The following is a 25252-nucleotide window of genomic DNA, read 5'->3' as shown; positions in this document are numbered from 1 at the left end:
TGAGGTTCCTGCTTCACTTAGCTAGCCTGAAGAATCCCCACTTGGTGTTTGTGAGGAGCTAGTTGGGGGAGGTGTTTGTACTTCACACTGGTTAATCCCTGCCCAGGGTCTTTTCATCTGATATGTATCTTGAGTACTATGTACTGGAGAGCTTGAAATATACCACTTTGCCATCTTCCCAGGAATCTCCCTCCCCACTTCTTCCCTTCCCCCTCTTTTTCTTTTTAAAATATGTTAACATTTTAAAGATATTTAAGGTTCCAGCTCAATTTCAATTTTAGGCTTTTGGGAAGTTTGTTTTCCATTTTCTTTTCCTTGTTCTTTTTAATGTTTTCTGTTATGATTATTTTGTATGTTTTTTTACAATTGTATGCTCAATTCATTAATTCTCCTTTTTCTTTTTTAAAAAATATATTTTAGAGATAAAATTTTTCTACTGAGGACTGCTTTAGCTGTACCCCCCAAACATTGGTATGTTTTATTATTTTCTACAGAATCAATTTCTATAATTTTGTCTTTTAATTCTTATTGGTTTCCATTTAGGTCTGTATCTTTTTATTTGCATTTTCTTTATTGTTATTTTTATTTCATTTTGATCAGTAATGTATTTAATGGAATTTAATGTATTTAATATAGCTCCTTTTTTACATTAAAAAGATTTTTTTAGCCTTAGCATATAATGTGCTCATTATGGTATCATGTATTTATGACATGTATATATTTGTTAGCAATGCATCACAAGATACTGTCTGACTCATTGTTTTTGTTAGATTTATCTATTTCAGAAAGTAATTATTAATATTTTTGTAACATTTGCTGTGTGCCAGGTAGTGTGCTGAACATTTTGCAATTTAATTCTCACACAACCCTGAGAGGTAGTTGATATTATTATTCCCATTTTCAGATGAAAAAGGTGAAGCAAACAGGCAAAATGACTTGCCCAGGGTTACTCAGCTAAGATGTGTGTGAGGCCAGGTTTAGACTCGTTTTTTTGACTGCTGATCGCTAGATCTGCAGAATCACTTAGATGCCTATAAGAACAAAAAACCCCAATATATACTATTATTTAAGTATTATTTTATTGTACTTTGGTTAACTTTTTCAAGTGAATTTAGATTGTATTTGTGTATTTTTGGTTTATAATGGGCCAATTCCTACTCAACCACTAGTTTTTTCTGGGAGCATTCTTTTATTTTTATTCGTCTTTTCTCCCTTCTTACCATCCTTATAGCAGTTTACTTATGCTTTCCTCTCTTACTTTATTGTTAGAAGTATATTTTTAACTGCTATCTCATGACTTCCAACTAATTTGTGTTGTGTAATTTCTAAATTTTTCTCTTGCTAGATAGACATCTAACAAATCTTGTATTCAATTGATTTGTTGATTTTTGCAAACTATAGGTCATGGTTCTAACATATCTTAAATGATAGTTTTATACATTAATCAATTATAGTTGGTGTAGTGTGTGTGTGTATCAGCTGTATTATTTTATATAGTATGCGGTGTTAAGAATATTGACAAGAAAATGGATTAATGTTAATAAATTTAAATTTTTAATAAAATTGGATTGAAATATTTTATGTAATACTTATGTAATTAGAAAATGTAACTCCGTAATTAAGATTATCTTGTATTTTAATATGTATTAAAGCTGTCCTTTTTTGTAGAAAAGATCTCTTGTACATTATCAATTTGAATTTTGTCCCTCTGTTTTCTGTTGTAACCCTTAATTAAGAAGTAATAGTCCACAGTTTTTGTTTATTTCTAACGGAGTTATAGAATCCTGAAGAAATATAGTGGAAAGAGTGCATTTTTGGTTTAAATCTGTTGCTAAGCTTTCTTCATAATTCTGTATGACTGAAGATGGCGGAGAGGAGGCTCACAGCTGCATAAGCTCCACGCTTTCTCTCACTATCCACTTCATTACAAGCCTCTGAATCAATGCTTGACTGAAAAAAACCCACAAATAGTTACCAAGAGAAGCCATCCTTGAGATTCGCCAAGAAAGGTCTGTCTTTACTGGAGGGCTGGGGCGGTTTTAGATCAGGCGCAGGCGGCGGGCAGCGGCAGTGGCAGTGAGAGCACGGGAGCAGAGCTGAGAGGGGGTGGGGAGTGATCGCAGCCGTCTCTGCGGGGAGAGCTTCGCTACAGGTTTGGATACTTTACTCCAGCAGCAAGTCAGCAGCCCAGCAGAGAAGCTAAAAACACTGGGGCTGAAGAATACAACCCCAAACAGCTGGAGTCTCTCAGGACCTGGCCGCCCCCCCCTTCCCCCCCCTCAGTGACTCAGCACGCTTTGGGATCTCAGAGCGCAGGCGCAGCACAGTCCTGCTAGTGCCTCACTGCTGCCCCCTGCAGTCTGTAGAGGAAGCTCGATAACACACCCAGCCCCCCCCAAAGAAAGACTCCAGTTTTTTCTGTTTTTCTTTGGTAGTTTGTCTCTGATTAATAGACAGAATGAGCAAGAAGCTGAAGAGGACTTTAACCCTTGACAGCTTCTATACAGATAGAGAGCAGACTCTAAATCCTGAGGAGACTAAAAACAGGCAGTCCCCAGGTGAATCCCCAAAGGAGGAGATCGTCTGTTCCTCAGCACAGATGAACCTCATAGAAGTGATTAAAAAGGCTCTCACAAGGGAGCTAGAAGAAAAATGGGGAAAGCAGAGTGAGGCTTGGCAAAAGGAGAGGGAAGCTTGGGAAAAGGAGAGGGAGGCTTGGCAAAAGAGCCTGGAGAAAGTTAAAGAGAGAGTGGATAAAGAAGTAAAATCCTTGAAAAATAGGATTAGTGAACTGGAAACAGAAAACAGCTCTCTAAAAACCAAAATTGGCGAAATGGAAAAAAATTCCACAGAACAAAAGAACTCAATTGGACAATTAGAAAAAGATTTTAAAAAAGTGAGTGAAGAGAATACTTCACTGAAAATCAGAATTGAACAAGTGGAATTGAATGACTCGAGGAGACAAGAAGAATCAGTCAAGCAAATCCAAAAAAATCAAACAATGGAGAAAAATGTGAAATACCTTCTGGGGAAGACAACAGACCTGGAAAACAGATCCAGGAGAGACAATCTGAGAATCATTGGACTCCCAGAAAAACATGATGAAAAAAAGAGCCTGGACACTGTCTTCCAGGAAATTATCAAAGAGAACTGCCCAGAAGTCATAGGAACAGAGGAAAAAATAAACATTGAAAGGATTCATCGATCACCCACTGAAAGGGATCCTAAAATCAAAACACCAAGGAATATAGTGGCCAAATGCCAGAACCCTCAGATGAAAGAAAAAATATTGCAAGCGGCTAGAAAAACCCAATTCAAGTATCAAGGAGCCACAATAAGGATCACCCAGGATCTGGCAGCATCCACATTAAAAGATCGAAGGGCCTGGAATATGATATTCCAAAAGGCTAAGGAACTTGGTATGCAACCAAAAATAACTTACCCAGCGAGAATGAGCATCTTTTTCCAGGGAAGAAGATGGACATTCAACGAAGTAAGCGAATTTCATCTATTTCTGATGAAAAAACCAGAACTTAACAAAAAGTTTGATCTACAAATATAGAACTCAAGAGAAATCTAAAAAGGTAAAGATTAATCTTGGGAACTATATTTTGACTATATAGATGTATAAAGAATACATGTATACCTTGTTCTAGAAATTGATGTGGAAAGGACATTGTACCAGAAAAAGGGTAAAGTGGGGGTAGTACATCTCATGATGGCATCTCAGAGGCATAGGAAACCTATTATATCTGAGAGAAAGAATGGAGGGGGATGAATATAGTGGGTATCTTACTGCCTTCAGAATTGGCTTTAAGTGAAAAATCTTAAGACATATTCAATCTATGGTGAAACTTCTCCCATCTCATTGAAAAGTGAGAAGGGAAAAGTGGAAAGGGAAGGAATAAGCTAAGCGGAAGGGAATACGGGAACTGGGAGGGAAAGGGGTAAGATAGGGGGAGGAACTCTAAGGCGGGGGGAGGGATACTAAAAAGGGAGGGCTGTGAGAAACAAGGGGTGCTCACAAGCTTAATACATGGAAGGGGGGGAAAGGGGAAAGAAGGGAGGAAAGCATAAACCGGGGTTAACAAGATGGCAAGTAATACAGAATTGGTCATTCTAACCATAAACGTGAACGGGGTAAACTCCCCCATAAAGAGGAAGCGGTTAGCAGAATGGATTAAAAGCCAGAATCCTACAATATGTTGTTTACAGGAAACACACCTGAAGCGGGGAGATACATGCAGGTTAAAGGTAAAAGGTTGGAGCAAAATCTACTATGCTTCAGGTGAAGTCAAAAAAGCAGGGGTAGCCATCCTGATCTCAGATCAAGCTAAAGCAAAAATTGACCTAATTAAAAGAGATAAGGAAGGACACTATATCTTGCTAAAGGGTAGCTTGGATAATGAAGCACTATTTATATTAAACATATATGCACCAAGTGGGGTAGCATCTAAATTCTTAAAAGAGAAACTAAGAGCTGCAAGAAGAAATAGACAGTAAAACTATAATAGTGGGAGATCTTAACCTTGCACTCTCAGAATTAGATAAATCAAACCACAAAATAAATAAGAAAGAAGTCAAAGAGGTAAATAGAATACTAGAAAAATTAGATATGATAGATCTCTGCAGAAAATGTAATGGAGACAGAAAGGAATACACTTTCTTTTCAGCAGTTCATGGAACCTATACAATAATTGACCATATATTAGGACATAAAAACCTCAAACTCAAATGTAGTAAGGCAGAAATAGTAAATGCATCCTTTTCAGACCACGATGCAATGAAAATTACATTCAACAAAAAAGCAGGGGGAAGTAGACCAAAAAATAATTGGAAACTAAATAATCTCATACTAAAGAATGATTGAGTGAAACAGCAAATCATAGACATAATTAATAACTTCACCCAAGAAAACGATAATAATGAGACATCATACCAAAATGTATGGGATGCAGCCAAAGCGGTAATAAGGGGAAATTTCATATCTCTAGAGGCCTATTTGTATAAAATAGAGAAAGAGAAGGTCAATGAATTGGGTTTGCAATTAAAAATGCTAGAAAAGGAACAAATTAAAAACCCCCAGTCAAACACTAAACTTGAAATTCTAAAAGTAAAAGGTGAGATCAATAAAATTGAAAGTAAAAAAACTATTGAATTGATTAATAAAACTAAGAGTTGGTTCTATGAAAAAACCAACAAAATAGACAAACCCTTAGTAAATCTGATTAAAAAAAGGAAAGAGGAAAATCAAATTGTTAGTCTTAAAAATGAAAAGGGAGAACTCACCACTAACGAAGAGGAAATTAGAGCAATAATTAGGAGTTACTTTGCCCAACTTTATGCCAATAAATTCGACAACTTAAATGAAATAGAAAAATACCTCCAAAAATACAGCTTGCCCAAACTAACAGAGGAAGAAGTAAATATCCTAAACAGTCCCATCTCAGAAAAAGAAATAGAACAAACTATCAATCAACTCCCTAAGAAAAAATCCCCAGGACCAGATGGATTTACATGTGAATTCTACCAAACATTTAAAGAACAATTAACTCCAATGTTATATAAACTATTTGAAAAAATAGGGATTGAAGGAGTCCTACCAAACTCCTTTTATGACACAGATATGGTACTGATACCTAAACCAGGTAGGCTGAAAACAGAGAAAGAAAATTATAGACCAATCTCCCTAATGAATATTGATGCTAAAATCTTAAATAAAATATTAGCAAAAAGATTACAGAAAATTGTCACCAGGATAATACACTATGACCAAGTAGGATTTATACCAGGAATGCAGGGCTGGTTCAATATTAGGAAAACTATTAGCATAATTGACTATATCAATAACCAAACAAACAAAAACCACATGATCATCTCAATAGATGCAGAAAAAGCATTTGATAAAATCCAACATCCATTCCTAATAAAAAAACACTTGAGAGCATAGGAATAAATGGACTTTTCCTTAAAATAGTCAGGAGCATATATTTAAAACCATCAGTAAGCATCATATGCAATGGGGAAAAATTGGAACCTTTCCCAGTAAGATCTGGAGTGAAGCAAGGTTTCCCACTATCACCATTATTATTTAATATCGTATTAGAAACACTAGCCTCGGCAATAAGAGTCGAGAAAGATATAAAAGGAATTAGAGTAGGCAATGAGGAAACCAAACTATCACTCTTTGCAGATGATATGATGGTATACCTAGAGAACCCCAGAGATTCTACCAAAAAGCTATTGGAAATAATTCATAATTTTAGCAAAGTAGCTGGCTACAAAATAAATCCCCATAAATCCTCAGCATTTTTATACATCACCAACAAAACTCAACAGCAAGAGATACAAAGAGAAATTCCATTCAGAATAACTGTTGATACCATAAAATATTTGGGAATCTATCTACCAAAGGAAAGTCAGGAATTACATGAGCAAAATTATAAAAAAGTCTCTACACAAATAAAGTCAGACTTAAATAATTGGAAAAATATTAAGTGTTCTTGGATCGGCCGAGCGAACATAATAAAGATGACAATACTCCCTAAACTAATCTATTTATTTAGTGCTATACCAATCAGACTTCCAAGAAAATATTTTATTGATCTAGAAAAAATAACAACAAAATTCATATGGAACAATAAAAAGTCGAGAATCTCAAGGGAATTAATGAAAAAAAAATCAAATGAAGGTGGCCTAGCTGTACCTAATCTAAAATTATATTATAAAGCAGCAGTCACCAAAACCATTTGGTATTGGCTAAGAAATAGATTAGTGGATCAGTGGAAAAGGCTAGGCTCACAAGACAGAATAGTCAATTATAGCAATCTAGTGTTTGACAAACCCAAAGCCCCTAACTTCTGGGAAAAGAATTCATTATTTGATAAAAACTGCTGGGATAATTGGAAATTAGTATGGCAGAAATTAGGCATGGACCCACACTTAACACCATATACCAAGATAAGATCAAAATGGGTCTATGACCTAGGCATAAAGAACGAGATTATAAATAAATTAGAGGAACATAGAATAGTTTATCTCTCAGACTTGTGGAGGAGAAAGAAATTTGTAACCAAAGATGAACTAGAGACCATTACTGATCACAGAATAGAAAATTTCGATTACATCAAATTAAAAAGCCTTTGTACAAATAAAACTAATGCAAACAAGATTAGAAGGGAAGCAACAAACTGGGAAAACATTTTCACAGTTAAAGGTTCTGATAAAGGCCTCATTTCCAAAATATATAGAGAACTGACTCAAATTTATAAGAAATCAAGCCATTCTCCAATTGATAAATGGTCAAAGGATATGAACAGACAATTTTCAGAGGATGAGATTGAAACTATTACCACTCATATGAAAGAGTGTTCCAAATCATTATTGATCAGAGAAATGCAAATTAAGACAACTCTGAGATAGCACTACACACCTGTCAGATTGGCTAAGATGACAGGAAAAAATAATGATGAATGTTGGAGGGGATGCGGGAAAACTGGGACACTAATGCATTGTTGGTGGAGTTGTGAACGAATCCAACCATTCTGGAGAGCAATCTGGAATTATGCCCAAAAAATTATCAAATTGTGCATACCCTTTGATCCAGCAGTGTTTCTATTGGGCTTATATCCCAAAGAAATACTAAAGAAGGGAAAGGGACCTGTATGTGCCAAAATGTTTGTAGCAGCCCTGTTTGTAGTGGCTAGAAACTGGAAAATGAATGGATGCCCATCAATTGGAGAATGGCTGGGTAAATTGTGGTATATGAATGTTATGGAATATTATTGTTCTGTAAGAAATGACCAGCAGGATGAATACAGAGAGGACTGGTGAGACTTACATGAGCTGATGCTAAGTGAAATGAGCAGAACCAGGAGATCATTATACACTTCGACAACGATATTGTATGAGGACATATTTTGATGGAAGTGGATTTCTTTGACAAAGAGACCTGAGTTTCAATTGATAAATGACGGACAAAAGCAGCTACACCCAAAGAAAGAACACTGGGAAACGACTGTAAACTATCTGCATTTTTGTTTTTCTTCCCGGATTATTTATACCTTCTGAATCCAATTCTCCCTACGCAACAAGAGAACTGTTCGGTTCTGCAAACATATATTGTATCTAGGATATACTGCAACATATCCAACATATAAAGGACTGCTTGCCATCTAGGGGAGGGGGTGGAGGGAGGGAGGGGAAAAAAAATCGGAACAGAAACGAGTGTCAATTTAATGTAATTATTAAATAAAAAATTAAAAAAAAATAATTCTGTATGACTATATTGTTTTTGTATCTTCTGTGCCTAGCACAGTGTTTTCATATTGGACTTTAATGTTGGGATTTTAAAAATATTTAGAACACTCACTAATTTTATATATATATGTTTGTTTCTTTATGTGTAGAGTGGCTCTATGAAGGAAGAAGTGGAAGATTCTGCTGAAGATGAGGCGATTGAGTCGAAAGAAGACCTTAAATCTAGTGAAAGAATTGGATGCCTTTCCAAAAGTTCCTGTAAGCTATGTAGAGACTTCGGCAATTGGGGGTACAGGTGGGTTGTGCTGAAAATTTAAACTCTGATGTTGTTTAAACATGTATTTAATTAATAGAAACCTTGTAACTCTTTTCTAGCTTCTTATTAATGGTATAGATTATTTTGTATATTTTTTGAACATACATTTTGAAGAGATAGCCTCATTACATGTGTTTTGTTTGACTAGAATATCCTTGACAATAATCTGACACTAAAGTAAGAGAACAGATTTTTATAATAATGATTTTAATAGCTAACATTATATAAAAGTTATGCTTTTTTTTTTTTTTTTCAAATTCAGGTGTTTGATATTTAGGTTGGATCTACTCACTACTATTCAAAAATTAAATGTCCTAAGCTTCAAATATAATATATATTGGCAGGAACAATGCCTAGACACTATTCTCTTTTGAGTATATGATATGACAATAGAGAATTTTTTAATCATTTCCAAGAACAAGGAAATGTGGAAATATTATGGATTCAGTAATGCCTCAGTAATTTGAAAATCAAAGAAATAAGAAAAAAAGACTTTTTAAGTTAATTACCTAGATTATCCAGAATTTTTAATTAAAAGCAGTTAGCATATTATTAGCTGGCAAATGGCAATTCCTTTTAAATACTATAGTATTGAAAATAAAGTTGGCATCAGTCAGACTGGATTATCTAAGTTACCTTCTCACTGTTTACTTCCTTTTAGGTCATTCCCCTCTCCCTAATTTGTTGTTTTCATGTTCTTCACCTACTTAGATATCTTCAGTGAATTTGGACTTATGGACTACAAAATGTGTTTATGACTCTTTAGTACTTTAGTGGTGTTAAAAGCTATCCAATTTTGCTTCAGTTACTGACCTTAGTTTTATTACTTCCCAATGTAAAATTGCCATTCTGGCCAGTCTGAAAATTTATTTTCAAATAGATGCCCTTGTTAAGATTTGCCCAGATCTCTATTGTCTGATAGTCTTTCAGTAATTCTTTTTAGCTTTCTTTTGTTAGTTACCTCAAATCTCGTTAAACCAACTCTGACCATTTCATCTCATATTGATATCTGTGAACACAGTATTTATCTCCCATTCTATTTCTTTGGTATTTGGTCATACACTACCCGTGATATTGCTTGTGCCATCTTGTATTGCTATTTAATTCTTATATTATTTAGGTTTTTTGTGTGTTTGTGCTTTGTTTCTCTCTGTGAAGGAGAGTATTCAAATACTTCCATTTCCAATTTACAAATGAGAATACTGAGGCTCAGGGTGGTTACATTTAAGATTCGTACTTAAATAATATAGTAAGAGTTAAATAGCAACCATAGATGGCACAAGTGATGTCAGGGACAGTGTATCTTAAGTTTGTAGATATATGAGATGAAGTGGTTAGAGGAAATTTAGTGGGACTTGAGCTCATTACTAAAAGACATTGAACATTACTAAAATAATTGAATAGCTGAAAAAGATTGTGAAGGGCATATCAGGCAGTGGGAATTAGGAGAAAAGTGTATTTAGTATGTTTTGTTGCTTTAATCAAATGGTTTACTTCTTGAGGACGAGGACTTTGTGTTTTACTTAATGTATCCTCCTGATGTCTGTAATAGTGGACACATGTAATGTGATAAATAATTATTAATGGAGTGAATCAAATTAGAACTTTTCATTCTTTTCAATTATAGATATAGATAACTATCTATCTATAAATTGAAGATGAAATAGCTTATTTATAGCAGTAAAATTTCCCAGATCTAGTCTTTGATTCACTGTTATCATATTAAGGACCCTGGTTTTGGAGTCAGACGCCCCATAAGTTTAAATTTGGTTCTGAACTTTTTAGCTCTTTGACCCTTAAAGTACCCAAAGTGTAAATGTACATCTTTAAACTCAGTTTTCTCATTTGTAAAATAGGAATGCTAGTATTTGAACTTTCTCCTTCATGGGGCTAGGAAAAGATATGTCACAAAGATTTATAGATAAGAAGCACAAAACTGATAGTGATACTAATTAAAGTTTCATATTGTCATATTGTATTACCATGAAATGAACACTGCATATACCAGGTACAGAGTCTTAATCTTTGTTGTTAACATGCTAAGAATAGAGTTGTTACACACACACACACACACACACACACACACACACACATCAAGTTTTATATTGTTCCTTTGCATATAGAGTAACATTTTAATGTGATTGCTCAATACAGAGCAGAAGAAAAAGTTTTCTGGTTGTTCTTTAGAGTTATTTTGTGTCTTTCAGCCACGTAAGTTTTCTAAGAGGCCTTGGGAGAAATCATGACAAATTACATAAAATGACGACAAAATCTGCCTATACTCTTGTACCTGTGAAATTAAAAGAAAAAAATTAGCAAACTATAGACATAGATGTCAAGTTTGAAAATATTATGATGCATACAGTTTTAACTTAATGATGTTAGTATTGTCAATAGTTTTTATGCAGAAAGAAAAGTGAAAATTTTGTGATCTAGGAAACATTTTGGTGGTTGTATTTGGTTTACTAAAAATCCTTAAAATGAAGATTAGAAAGTAGTCTATGAACAAGGTCACATATTAAAATCATTAATATTGATCTTTGATAGTTTTTAGATTTTTATTTGGAAAAGCTATATATTTCACTTTTTAAGGAAAGTATATTAAAAATCAGAAATGTTCATGTTAAACTTTTTTTCCCCCAAGGCAATTGGGGTTAAATAACTTGTCCAGGGCCACACGGCTAGGAAGTGTTAAGTGTCTAAGGTCAGACCTATTTATTTATTTATTTATTTATTTATTTATTTTTATTATTATTTTTTTTTATTTTAACTCTTTATTGTTCCAGAAGAAAAGACATGAAACAACACATTGCTACTTTTAAAATCTGACCATAAAAGAACAGCTGTTAAGTTGTGAACTTTGAAATTGTTTTGAAAAATAAATTCAATAGATGTAAAACTTTAATTTTTTAAATTATAAATTTTCTAAAATTATGCCATAGAATTTTTGCTTCTGAAAGATATCTGGAAATCTTTTCAATAGCTTCTTAAATTCAATTTCATTTTCAGTTCTGAATTTTCTGAGGTCAGATTTAGATAGACTCAGGTCTTCCTGACTTCAGGGCTGGTGCTCTATCCACTGCCAATTAGCTGCCCTTCATGTTAAACTTAGTATAAATTAGCTAAGTCTGTTTTATGTTTGAACTCATTTCTTTTTTCTTACTTTCTTAGTTTCTCTAATAGCATTTACTACAATGGCTTTGTTAACCGTAATGGAGTTTTCAGTATATCAAGATACTTGGATGAAGTACGAATATGAAGTAGACAAGGATTTTTCTAGGTAACATTTTCTTTTTGAAATTTTTAGAGTGTATTAATACTCATTTTAGTTCTTGTAAGGGAAATGATATAAAAATATAACAAGTGTTTGTATAAAAAGTTTGAATTTAATTATGTTTGATGTTCACTGATATTTTGCTAAGGAAATGACATCATATCTTTTCACTCATGTATTTTTAGATTAATATTATCAGAATTAAATTTTTATATAGTTGGTCCATAGATAGTCTTCTAAAAAATAAATGTTCCTTATTCTCTAATATGCATCAGTTTAAAGAGACTCTTTTTTCATTTAATCAACTTTATTATTCACATATCCAAATAATCCATTTTATTATATGTCAAATATAAATAGGTATTTCAAAAGTCATTTACAGCTCAGTTCTGATAGGAATCTTATTTTTACAAATTCATTTGTTTCCATATATAAATACTTTGATAGAAAAAATAGGCCTTTGCAAGTTTTATTATAACACATTTTAGTAATTAGAGATTCCTATTATTTGGCTTATTTCAGATTTTCTAATCCTAGTGAATATTGCTTTTCAGTCATTTTCAAATAAGTGCTATTTATTATTTAACTTCCTTTTCAAATATTTTTGAGACTGTCTTCAGAGGATTCCAGGCTTTCTTTCTGAGGCTGAAAGAATTTAAACTGAGTAAAAGAGTACAGGTATACCTGGTATTATTGCATTTTACCATTATTGAGGGTTTTTTTTTAATTGTTTTTTACAAATTGAAGGTTTATGGCAACCCTCGAAGTCTATCTGGCATTTTTCTAACAGCATGTGTCATAGTTGGTGTCATAGTTGAGTAATTTTGCAATATTTCAAACTTTTTCATTATTTTCATATTTTATGTATATTATGATGACTTGTGTTGGTTGTATTTGATATTACTATTGTAATTTGGGGGTGTATTATGAAGTGTGCCCATTTAAGACAGTGAACTTAACTGATAAATGTGTGTATTCTGCCTGTTTTCTTGGGCCTCCCTATTCCCTAAGACATAAAAATATTGAAGATTTCTCATAAACTTAGTTGATAAAGCAGTAGCAGGATTTGAGAGAATTGACTCCAATTTTGAAAGAAGTTATTTTGTGGATAAAAAGCTGAGAGCTTTTACAGCATCATATGCGACAGAAAACTATTTTGTGAAAATCACATTGTAAAGGATTACAGTAACACTTAATGTGTGTTTGTGTGTTATATTTCAAAAGAAAAACTGTTTAATATATGAACATATCTCAGAAATAATGGGAGTTAAGTTTCAGATCATCACAATAAAGAGAATGATGTATACAATATCAGTAGCATTATGCAGTGATCAACTATGATTGCATTAAGTCTTCTAATTAGTACATTGATCCAACACAATGATGGAAAATACACACCCAAAGAAAACTATGAAGTCTGAATGCAGACCAAAACATACTGTTCTCACATTTTTTATTTTTGTGTGCTTTTTTTCTCTTGTTTTTTCTTTCATAACATGACTAATATGAAAATGTTTTACATGATTGAAGAAAAAATGCCGCAGCCACCCCAATCTTCAGCAGCCACCACCCAAATCAACCATTAACATTGAAGCAGGTCCTTCCACCAACAAAAAGATTTCAAATCATTGAAGGCCCAGGTGATAGTTAGATTTTTTTTTTTTTTTAGCAATAAACTATTCATTAAAGCAAGTATATTTTTAAGATATAATACTACTGTACACTTACTAGATGATGGTGTAGTATAAACAAAAGTTATATGAACTGAGAAAGCAAAAGAGAATTGAGAAAGTAACTTGCTTTATTACATTATTTTCTTTATTGTGGTGATCTGAAACCAAACTTCCAGGATCTCTGAGATATGTCCAAATATTAAACAGTTCTCCTCTTGAAATATAGTTAGTGTATATTTTAAGGTGTCCTTATTATCCTTTATTGATAGCATTAACATTTTCTTTCTTATTTAACTTAGATTCTTATTCAACTTATTTTCAGCTTGGATTCTTCATTGTGGCATTAGATGTGATTAGCCTCTGTCAGAAAGCTAGAAAGACCTGTAGAAAGAAAGAAAAATTGTCTTTTGTTGGAAGATCAGCTTAGTTAAATGTGGAGAGGCTTGTTGCCAGGACAAGAAGAACACATATTAACTAAAGTAATAAATGAAATGGACAAAAATTCGAAATGTTCTTTAGATCTAAATATTATTTCCTGCAATTATAGAAGTTGTGTGGCTTTAAAAAGAAATATAGAGCACTAAAATTTACATGGTTCTTAGACCATCTGCAAAAACTGCTGGCACTCTGATATCTTTTTTTGTCCAGTAACAATTTATATAGTTGAGGAATTGAATCACATCTATATCAATAGTCTCATGGTAACTGAAATCAGATAATAAGTCGCAGTTGAGTGGAAGGATATGCCACTAATCCTTGATGAGGCAAAAAAAAGAAATATTTGCTTCATTTTGCTCCCAAAGGCAACAGGAAACATCATTTTCTGGCACCTTTAGTTATCTTCCCTTGTAGTACTACAAGGAGATAATTGTAGCTTTATGTACTAGATTGTCATGAAGATGTGCAGCTTATGTGGCAGATTTATTGTTTACTATGAAAGAACAGAGAAATTCCACTAAGAATTAAATGAGGAGGCAAAGTGGATAAAGCATTGGGCTTAGATCAAAAATATTCATTTTCAAATACTGCCTTGGACACTTGCTAGTTGTGTGACACTGGGCATTATTAATTCCTCATCTTTAAAAATGAGCTGGAGAAGAAAATGGCAGACCACTCCAGTTACTTCCAGCAAAATTCATCTGGAGTCATGGAGAGTTGGACATGATTGAAAAAGTGACTTAACAGCAACATTATGGAACTAAGTGATGGTTAAAACAATAATCTATCAGGGACAGGTGGTGCAGTAAATAGAGTGCTAGCCCTGAAATTTTTTTATTTTTTCTGATTCATTTAAAAAGTTTTTTTTCTTAGTCATCTTTCTCCTTTATATTCTACTTCTGTCTAAACTTGACTACCGTTTCTTGAGTTCAATGTCATCCTTTACCTTTATGCATTTTCTCAAGTCTCCATGCTTAGAATGCATTGATTTATCACTTCTGCTTTTCAAGCATCCTTACATTCCTTCAATTTTTAGTTTACAAAATCATGAAATATAAGTTAGAAAGGACCTTGAAAGTTTTCTGGTTCAATCTGTACTTGAATAAGAATCCTTCTCCACAACAATCCTGACAACTGTTTATAGTTTCTATCTAATAACTTCTAGGGAGATAGAATCCATTACAAAATGAAACAATTTATTTCACTTTTTAACGATTCATAAATATTAATTTTTTTTCTTTGTAGCAAGTCCACTCCATGTTAGTATCTTGAGGATCAAAATAATTGTGTTTTAAAGAGCTTTGTATATCATGAAGTGTTAAATACCTACTGTTAATAAGTCAAAATCTTCTTTTGAATTTCTTTATATCCTTTCTTGATTTCTTCTGTTTTTATCGCTCTTTCCCTTTTCAAATTTCTTTGTTTACATGTTTTATCTTGTGTATGTGTTTTGTAACCAGAATAGAAAATTTATTTCATTTTCATTTTTGTGCTTGGAAAAAATGTCCTTGTATACATACCTAGGTACATAATAAATGATGTTTTAATTTAATTGAACTGAAATAGTGAATACCGAGCTAATTTTTTAAAATGCTAAATTAATTATTCTTGAGAGTAGTTGTTAAATCTTGATAAACCATGTCTCCAAGAGCAAATGGTTCCAGGAGGAGAATAATGAACAGATATGAAATGAAATAGATCATTTGATATTTACATAATTTGAATTAGTCAGAAATGACAATACCAGCTTTTGAATACACTACTTCACTATGAGGGGGCATGATATTAGCCTTTAAAATAAAGGTAGGAAAAATGTCTGATCCTAATCAAATGTATACAGAAGAAATGTCATAAATTTGAAGCCGTTCTAGGATCAGTTTTCAAGATTCCTCAAAAAAGGGAGTATTCTAATGGAAAAGATTGAAGATATTCCTTTGGTGTGGAGTTAGGCGTAATTAGGAGAATGTCAGCAACAATTGAACTATATGGTTATTTTTGTATCAATGTAAAATCTTAACATGAATATTTTTTGCATTGTATCCTTGATGAAAATTTGAGAAGGAACGCAGGTAGGCTTTAAATGTGATATTCTATAGAAGAATGCATCTTAAAATAAAGCTGAAAAACATAATAAAATATGGCTTTTTAAGAAATAAGTATTGTGTAATATAAGCTCTTATGACAAATGTTTCTTAAGTTCGTTGAGCTTGACAGGTAATTTAAGTTCATAAATTTATACACACATACATATGAATCAGAAGAACGTTAGGCTCAAATACTGCATTTGATATTTAAGTAGTTGGATGACTACTTACTACTAAGTATAAACTGAAAGGTTTCCTTTCTAAGGGCTCTTTCAATTCCAAAACTTTTGATCTTGGGAGATAACTTTGTTCATATCTTAAGTATTTATTTTGTGAGTTGTAAAACAGAGACTTAAAAGTATTAAAAGTTTTATACATTTAGAACTGAAAGGAACATCAGTAATCATTTAATTCGAACCCCTTATTTTATAGGTGAAATGACTTGGATCAATGTCATCAGGTAATCAGTTGAATGCACATTATCTGAAAGTGTTTTTCCTTAGCTTGTTCCAGTCTAGGAAAGAAAAAACAGAACAAGCATTTGATGAGTATGTACTATGTTCTAGGCATAATTGTTAATTCTTTAGCAAATGTTTTCTCACTTGATTTTCACATCCACTTTGGGAGGTGGGAGGTGCTATTACTAAATATTTAGGAAACTTGGGTAAATTGAGATTAAGTGATTGTGAATGAATGTTTGAGGATATAGTTTGAACTTTAGTCTTCCTGTCTCTAGATTATTGTATCTAGTTGCCATGGGCACAAAGAAAAAAATGAATTGCCATTGATAATGAGGTTCTCCAGATAAATCACAAAAGACATTAAAATTTTATCAGTCCCAGAAACAAAGCCTCTCCAATAAAATACATAATTATTCTGACATGGTATCAATTTAGCCATCTGCACTGGAAGAACAAAGTTGTTGAAAAGTACATATTACCCAGATTTTGACATTCAGTGATCTTGAGATGCTTACCACTTCAAAATATTTCTTATATTATTTATATTAAAAGTGTTCTTTTAGTGATAACATGGCCATGAATATTGCTATGACATCAAAACAATAAAGATGGAAATGACTTCAATGAGGAATACATGATGAGATATAACCAGATTAGAATATATTAACAGAGAAAACTTATGAATGAAAAGTAATATTTTTAAAAAAGACATGAGGGAGTTGGGAGCCCAGATGGCGGAGAGCAGACACAATCTTCTGTGACTTCTTCTGACCTTCTCTCAAACCAACAGCAGATTAAACCTCTAAACTGTCTTGGAGTCAAAGAACCATAAATATTTGGAATACAACACATTCCCAGAAGATGCCTTGGAAGAATTTCAGAATAGGTCTGTTTCAAACAGGCAGGAGGACAATCTGCTGAGCCCAAACCGCAGCAAAGGGAGACTGGGGTAAAGAGCTGGGGTGAGGAATAGCAGCTTCCATGCACTTGGGAATCTTCTGTGAGCCACTTATCTGCTCTGACCTGGTTTCAAGCAGGTGGTTTGGCAGATTTGCTACAAAAGGCAAATTGTAAACCACTGTGTCCCAATCCAGGATTACCCAGCACTGGAAATCAATCAGCAAAACTGTCCCAGGACAAATTAAAGCAGCTGTCTCTCCTTTGCATTGAGCAGACCTTAAGCCTTAAAAAAATCAGTTAAAAACCAAAAAGAACTCTCACTATAGACAGCTTTTATGGAGCGAGAAAGAGAGAAAGGAACAGACCTCAAATCCTGAGGTTCCTAATGGCAAAGCAATTCTACATGAAGCCCCAAAGGGGCTTGAGCTGGTCCCCATTTCACAAGGCTTTCTTGCAAGATTGCCTAAAGGATCTTAAAAGAGAATTAGAAGAAAAATGAGGAAATGAAATGAGATCATTGAAAGAAGGAATGGGAAAAGCATATAATGCCCTACAAAAGAGATAAGAAAAAGATCAATTCAGTGAAAAACAAAATTTGTGAAATGGAAAAAGAATGCAATGAACAAAAAAATTCAATTGGCCATTACAAAAGGAGTTAAGAAAGGTAACGGAAGAAAATAATATACTAAAAATTAGAATTGAACAAATAGAAGTCAGTGACTCAATGAGACTTCTAGAATCAGTCAAACAAAAACAACAACAAAAAAAAGAAGAAAATATGAACTATATCTTAAGAAAAACTGACCTAGAAAATAGATCCAGGAGAGATAATCTAAAGGTTATTGGACTTCCTGAAAACCATGATTAAAAAAAAGAACTTAGACATTATCTTCCAGGAAATCATAAAAGAAAAGTGCCCTGATATTTTAGAATCAGAAGGTAAAATGGCCATTGAAAGAATTCACTGATCACCTCCTAAAAGGGACCCCCAAAATTAAATCCCCAAGGAATATCATGGCTAAATTTCAAAACTTACACCAAGGAAAAAATAGTGCAAGCAGCCAGAATGAAATAATTTAAATACCAAGGAGCCATAATTAGGATTACCCAAAACCTAGCAGCTTCCACCTTAAAGGAACAAAGGGCCTGGAATCTGGTATTCAGAAAGGCAAAGGAACTTGGATTACAGCCAAGAATAAGCTATCCAGATAAAATGAGCATTATATTTCAGGGAAGAAGATGGATATTCAATGATATAGGTGAGTTTGATCTATTTCTAATAAAAAGACCAGAACGGAACAAAAGTTTTGATCTCTAAATATAGAACTCCTTCTCTTAAGCATAAAAAGGGAAAGAACTATGTTTCTGTTATGGGTATACTGAGAGAATGTGGTTATAATTGGATTTTATTATAATAATATGAAAAAGAAACTAGAGATGGTAAGAGGATCATACTGGAAAAATAGGAAAAAGGAGGTAAAAGAAAGCAAATTATGTCTCGCGAAGAAACAACCTATTTTAATTGAGGGAAGGAAGGAAGGGGTTAGCATTGTGTGAATCTTACTCTCACCAGATTTGGGTTCTAAGAGAGAATATCAGACATATTTGGTTTCACAGAGAAACTTGTCTCACCTTATAGGGAAGTAGAAGGAAAAGGAGGAAAAGAAAAGGAAAAGGAAAAAGGAAGAATTAGGAGAAAGGTGTAAAAAAGGGGGAGGGCTTTAAGGGGGAGGATTGTTTGAAGGAGGTGAAGCCAAATACTGGGGAGAAGGGAAGGGGGAAAGGAAAGAGGAAAGCATAACTTAAGGTAAATAAAATGGCAGGAAATACAGAATGGAAAATAGAAGAAAAGGTAATTGAAAATTAAATAGTCTAATCCTAAAGAATGGATGAAACAGCAAATCATAGACACAATAATTTCGTCCAAGAGAATGGCAGTGATGAGACAACAAACCAAAATTTGTGGGATACAGCCAAAGCAGTTATAAGGGGAAATTTTATATCTCTAGATGTTTACTTATATAAAAGAGAGAAAGAGAAGATCAATGAATTGGGCTTCCAAGTAAAAAACTAGGGGGAAAAAAAAACAAATTAAAAACTCTAAATTAAGTACCAAATTTGAAATTCTGAAAATAAAAGGGGAGATTAACAAAATTGAAAATAAGAAAACTATTGAATTAATAAAGGAAACTAAGAGTTGGTTTTATGAAAAAAAAATCAATAAAATAGATAAACCTTTAGTTAATTTGATTAGAAAAAAGGAAAGGAAAATCAAATTATTAGCCTCAAAAATGAAAAGGGAGAACTTCCCATCAATGAAGAGGAAATTAGAGCAATAATTAGGAGTTATTTTGCCCAACTATATGCCAATAAATTGATAATCTAAATAAAATGGAAGAATATCTACAAAAATATATATAGCCCAGGTTAACAGAAGAGGAAATAAATTATTTATTTTTGGAATTTTTTCCAAATTTTGGAATATTTTGGAAAAAGAAACAGAATAAGCTAGTAACTCCCTAAGAAAAAATCTCCAGGGCAAGATGGATTTATATGCGAGTTCTACCGTTCAAAGAACAATTAATTCCAATACTATATAAATTATTTAAAAAAATAGGGAAAGAAGGATGCCTATCAAATTCCTTTTATGACACAGACATGGTACTGATACCTAAACCAGGTAGGTCGAAAAAAGAAAGAAAATTATAAACCAATCTTCTAAAAATCTTAAATAAAATATTAGCAAAGAGATTATAGAAAATCATCCCTAGGATAATTAATATACTGTGACCAAGTAGGATTTATATCAGGAATTCAGGGCTGGTTCAATATTAGGAAAACTGAGCATAATCAACTATATCAATAACCAAACTAACAAAAATCATATGAATATCTCAATAGATGCAGAAAAAGCATTTGATAAAATCCAATACTCATTCCTTTTAAAAACACTATAGAGTATAGGAATAAATGGACTTTTCCTTAAAATGATCAGTTGTTGGAATCTTTACAAACTGCTAACTAATTAGAGTTGATCTGATCTTACAAGAAGATGTTTTGGGCCAGAACCTGAGACAAGGTACTAAGTAGAACTAATTAGTACAATGCTTGTGTTTACACCTTTACTCATTGGAGTTCACAAGTATGCCAGATTCACAAAGTAAACTTTGTAACTTTGTGAATTCATACCTCCCTTAAAGCTCTTAGGGCCAGAGAGCACTGTGGGAGAAAACCCATAATCTCTCTCTCTCATATCCCACAATTCCTTCCTCTTGTATAAAAGAAACAGATAGAGGCTCTCGGGGAGATTTCAGCAAAATTATGCCAGAAGCCCTCTCTCCGAGGCAAGACAGATTCAACTTGGTGCTGGCTCTGGAGGCTGAAGAAAGCAGAGGCAGAAGCAAAGGACAAAGTGGCAAGAGCTCTTGGAACCAAGCAGAGAGATAGACCTCTAAGCTAACTGGGCTATATTGGATATAATAAAAGATCTGAACTTTTATCACCTGGCTGCATTTGGGGTAATTATTGATCCAAACTGATACTAAAGCTGCCTCCAAGAAAACCTCCCCCAGAGAGAACTATTCTACTTATTTTAAAAGAAGAAGATCACCGCAATCAGTAGCATTTATTTAAAACCATCAGCAAGTATCATATGTAACGGGGACAAACTAGAACCATTCCCAATAAGATCAGAAGTTAAACAAGGCTGCCCACTGTCACAGTTACTATTCAATATAACTGATGATAGTATAAAATATTTGGGAATTTATCTGCAAAGGGAAAGTAGGAAGTATATGAACACAACTACATAACATTTTCTACACTAAAGTCAGACCTAATCAGTTGTAAAAAAATCAAGTGCTCATGGGTAAGCCAACTGAATATAATAAAAATGACAATACTGCCTTATTTCCCTATTTTCAGATGAAGAAATTAAAACGATTATATGAGAAGGTTCTCTAAATCACTATTGATCAGAAAAATGCAAATGAAGACAATTCTTGAGATACCACTACACATCTCTTAGATTGACTAAGATGGCAGGAAAAAACAAGAATGAATGTTGGAGGGGATGAGGGAAAACTGACAGCAATATATTGTTGGTGGAGTTGTGAACTGATCCAACCATTCTGGAGAGCAATTTGGAACTATGTCCAACAAGTTGTCAAACTGTGCAAACCCTTTGACCCAGCAGTGTTTCTATTGTGCCTATATCCCAAAGAGAACTTGAAGGAAAGGGACCCACTTGCACAAAATTATTTGTGACATCCCTTTTCATAGTGGTAAGAAACTGGAAACTTGAGTGGATGCCCATAAGTTGGGGAATGGATGAACAAATTATGGCATATGAATGTTATGGAATATTATTGTTCCTTAAGAAATGAACAGCATGATGATTTTATAAAGGGCTGGAGAGACTTAAATTAATTGATGCTAAGTGAAATAAGCAGAACCATTGTACACAACCACATCAATATTATATGATGATCAATTCTAATGAACATGGCTCTTCTCCCCAGTGAGACAATTCAGGCCAGTTTCAATGATCCTGTGATGAAGAGAGCCCTCTATACCCAGACAGAGGGCTGTGGAAACTGTATATGGATCATAACATCACATTCTCACTCTTTTTGTTGTTGGTCGCTTGCATTTTGTTTTCCTACTCATTTACTTTCTTTTTTTTGATCTGATTTCTCTTGTGGAGCAAGGGAACTGTATAAACATTTATACATATTGGATTTAATATATATTTTAACATATTTAGCATATATTGAATTGCTTGCCATCTAGGGGAGAGGATGGAGGGAAGGAGGAGAAAATCTGAAACACAAGGCTATGTTGTTAAATTATCAACAAGGTCAATGTTGTTAAATTATCTGTGCATATATTTTGAAAATAAAAAGCTTAAAAAATAGATAAATAGAAAAGGATATAAGTAGCCAAATAGGGAAATAAGTGGATCATGCAGAAAGGAACCAGTAATAACTGGCCTAGATATGTTTGCCCCATCTATGTTTAAGAACCAATCGGTTGTCTAGATCTTATGAAGCACATAACAAAAGTAGATTAATGGGAGAGACGTTGTTAAGTTACAGATTGAGTAGGTTTATAGTAATTGTGACTCGTACAATGTCCACATTGAGAATAGCCTGTACATAAGTAAAAAGTATCAAATTTGAGGAATTATAGTGTATTGTAAGGCAGTGGTGTCACAAACTAAAATAGAAGCTTCAAATTGATTTAGAGAATAAATTATAATCTGTGTTCTACTGTATTTTTATTTCTTTTATCAAATATTTCCTAATTACATTTTAATCTGATTCTGGCTGAATTTGCTGTTCTCTTGCTCAGCAGGCCAGAGTATGTCTTTTTTTGAGGTTTTTGACTTAGTGTTAGGCCTTATTTCAATTATTTACAATGTACCTTCAAAGCTCATTTGAAACAAGTTTTTTTCTTTCTTTTCTTTCCATTTACTTATTTTATACTTAAATACAAAAGAGTAAAAGAATAAATAAACATTGCCATGTGCACAGTATAACATGAGGATTTAAAATGTAAAGCAACAAATTTCCATTTCAAGAAAGACTATATAATAAATACTATATGTTGTTCAGAGCTAGCCATCTTTGCTTTTCTGTAGGTTTTCTTTTGTTCTCTGCTGTATACTTTCTTTTATTCATTCATTCATTCATTTATTTATTTATTAATAACTTTTTATTGACAGAACCCATACCAGGGTAATTTTTTACAGCATTATCCCTTGCACTCACTTCTGTTCCAATTTTTCCCCTCTCTCTCTCCAATCCCTCCCCCAGATGGCAAGCAGTCCTTTACATGTTGAATAGATTACAGTATATCCTAGATACAATATATGTGTGCAGAACCGAACAGTTTTCTTGTTGCACAGGGAGAATTGGATTTAGAAGGTATAAATAACCCGGGAAGAAAAACAAAAATGTAAGCAGTTTATATTCATTTCCCAGTGTTCTTTCTTTGGGTGTAGCTGCTTCTGTCCATCCTTGATCAATTGAAACTGAATTAGCTCTCTTTATTGAAGAGATCCACTTCCATCAGAATACATCCTCAAACAGTATCGTTGTTGAGGTATATAATGATCTCCTGGTTCTGCTCATTTCACTTAGCATCAGTTCATGTAAGTCTCATCAGTCCTCTCTGTATTCATTCTGCTGGTCATTCCTTACAGAACAATAATATTCCATAACGTTCATATACCACAATTTACTCAACCATTCTCTAATTGATGGGCATCCATTCATTTTCCAGCTTCTAGCCACTACAAACAGGGCTGCCACAAACATTTTGGCACATACAGGTCCCTTTCCCTTCTTTAGTATCTCTTTGGGGTATAAGCTCAGTAGAAACACTGCTGGATCAAAGGGTATGCACAGTTTGATAACTTTTTGAGCATAATTCCAAATTGCTCTCCAGAATGGCTGGATGTGTTCACAATTCCACCAACAATGTATCAGTGTCCCTGTTTTCCCACATCCCCTCCTACATTCCGCATTATCTTTCCCTGTCACTCTAGCCAATCTAATAGGTGTGTAGTGGTATCTCAGAGTTGTCTTAATTTGCATTTCTTTGATCAATAGTGATTTGGAGCGTATTTTCATATGTCTACAAATAGTTTCAATTTCTTCATCTGAGAATTGAATGTTCATATCCTTTGACCATTTATCAATTGGAGAATGGCTTGATTTCTTATAAATTAGAATCAATTCTCTATATATTTTGGAAATGAGGCTTTTATCAGAACCTTTAACTGTGAAGATGTTTTCCCAGTTTGTTGCTTCCCTTCTAATCTTTGTTTCTAAATCTTTGTTTTGTTTGTACAAAAACTTTTTAATTTGATATGATCAAGATTTTCTATTTTGTGGTCAATAGTGATCTCTAGTTCTTCTTTGGTCATAAATTCCTCCCTCTTCTACAGGTCTAAGAGGTAAACTATCCTATGCTCTTTCAATTTATTTATAATCTCATTCTTTATGCTTAGGTCATGAACCCATTTTTGACCTTATCTTGGTGTACGGTGTGAAGTGTGGGTCAATGCCTAGTTTCTGCCATACTAATTTCCAATTTTCCCAGAAATTTTTGTCAAATAATGCATTCTTATCCCAAAAACTGGGGTCTTTGGGTTTGTCAAACACTATATTATTAAAGTTATTGGCTATTTTGTCCTTTGAACCTATCAACTAGTCTATTTCTTAACCAATACCAGATGGTTTTAGTAACTGCTGGTTTATAATATAATTTTAGATCTGGTACAGCTAGGCCACCTTCATTTGATTTTTTTTTTTTCATTAATTCCCTTGAAATTCTTGACCTTTTGTTTTTCCATATGAACTTTGTTGTTATTTTTTCTAGGTCATCAAAGTAGTTTTTTGGGAATCTGATTGGTATAGCGCTAAATAAATAGATTAGTTTAGGTAGTATTGTCATCTTTATTATGTTTGCTCGCCCAATCCAAGAGCATTTAATATTTTTCCAGTTGGTTAGATCAGACTTAATTTGTGTGGTAAGTGTTTTGTAGTTTTGCTCATAAAGTTTCTGATTTTCCCTTGGCAGATAGATTCCTAAATATTTTATACAATCAGTAGTTACTTTAAATGGAATTTCTTTTTGTAACTTTAACTGTTGGGTTTTGTTAGTGATATATGAGAATGCTGATGACTTATGGGGGTTTATTTTGTATCCTTGCTGTATACTTTCTACATACTTGACACACACAAATGTATATACATCCACAGCTGTCTATAGTTATATACATACCTACACATGTGCATAAGCATCTATCTATATAAAACTATATTTATTTGTTTGGTTTC

General features: G+C 33.3%; 1 protein-coding gene across 8 annotated transcripts in view; it reads left to right on the top strand.

Moving 5' to 3' along the window:
- ERGIC2 (ERGIC and golgi 2) overlaps positions 1 to 25252 on the top strand; it is a 65681-nt gene that overhangs the window by 11289 nt on the left and 29140 nt on the right. For 3 of the 8 annotated variants that reach the window (XM_051961158.1, XM_051961151.1, XM_051961154.1), the window contains exons 2-3: positions 8409 to 8554; positions 11747 to 11855. In XM_051961158.1, coding sequence (XP_051817118.1) covers positions 8449 to 8554; positions 11747 to 11855 — 215 coding nt within the window. In that variant the 5' untranslated portion in view covers positions 8409 to 8448. Of the gene's footprint in view, positions 1 to 420; positions 472 to 8408; positions 8555 to 11746; positions 11856 to 25252 lie in introns of all 8 variants that reach the window. The other 5 variants (XM_051961155.1, XM_051961156.1, XM_051961152.1 and 2 more) reach the window with 3 other exon arrangements.

The sequence above is a fragment of the Antechinus flavipes genome, chromosome 5 (assembly GCF_016432865.1).
Source record: "Antechinus flavipes isolate AdamAnt ecotype Samford, QLD, Australia chromosome 5, AdamAnt_v2, whole genome shotgun sequence".
NCBI classification, from domain to species: domain Eukaryota; kingdom Metazoa; phylum Chordata; class Mammalia; order Dasyuromorphia; family Dasyuridae; genus Antechinus; species Antechinus flavipes.
Note: the sequence above shows the minus strand (reverse complement) of the source record. Positions and strands in the feature narration are given on the sequence as shown.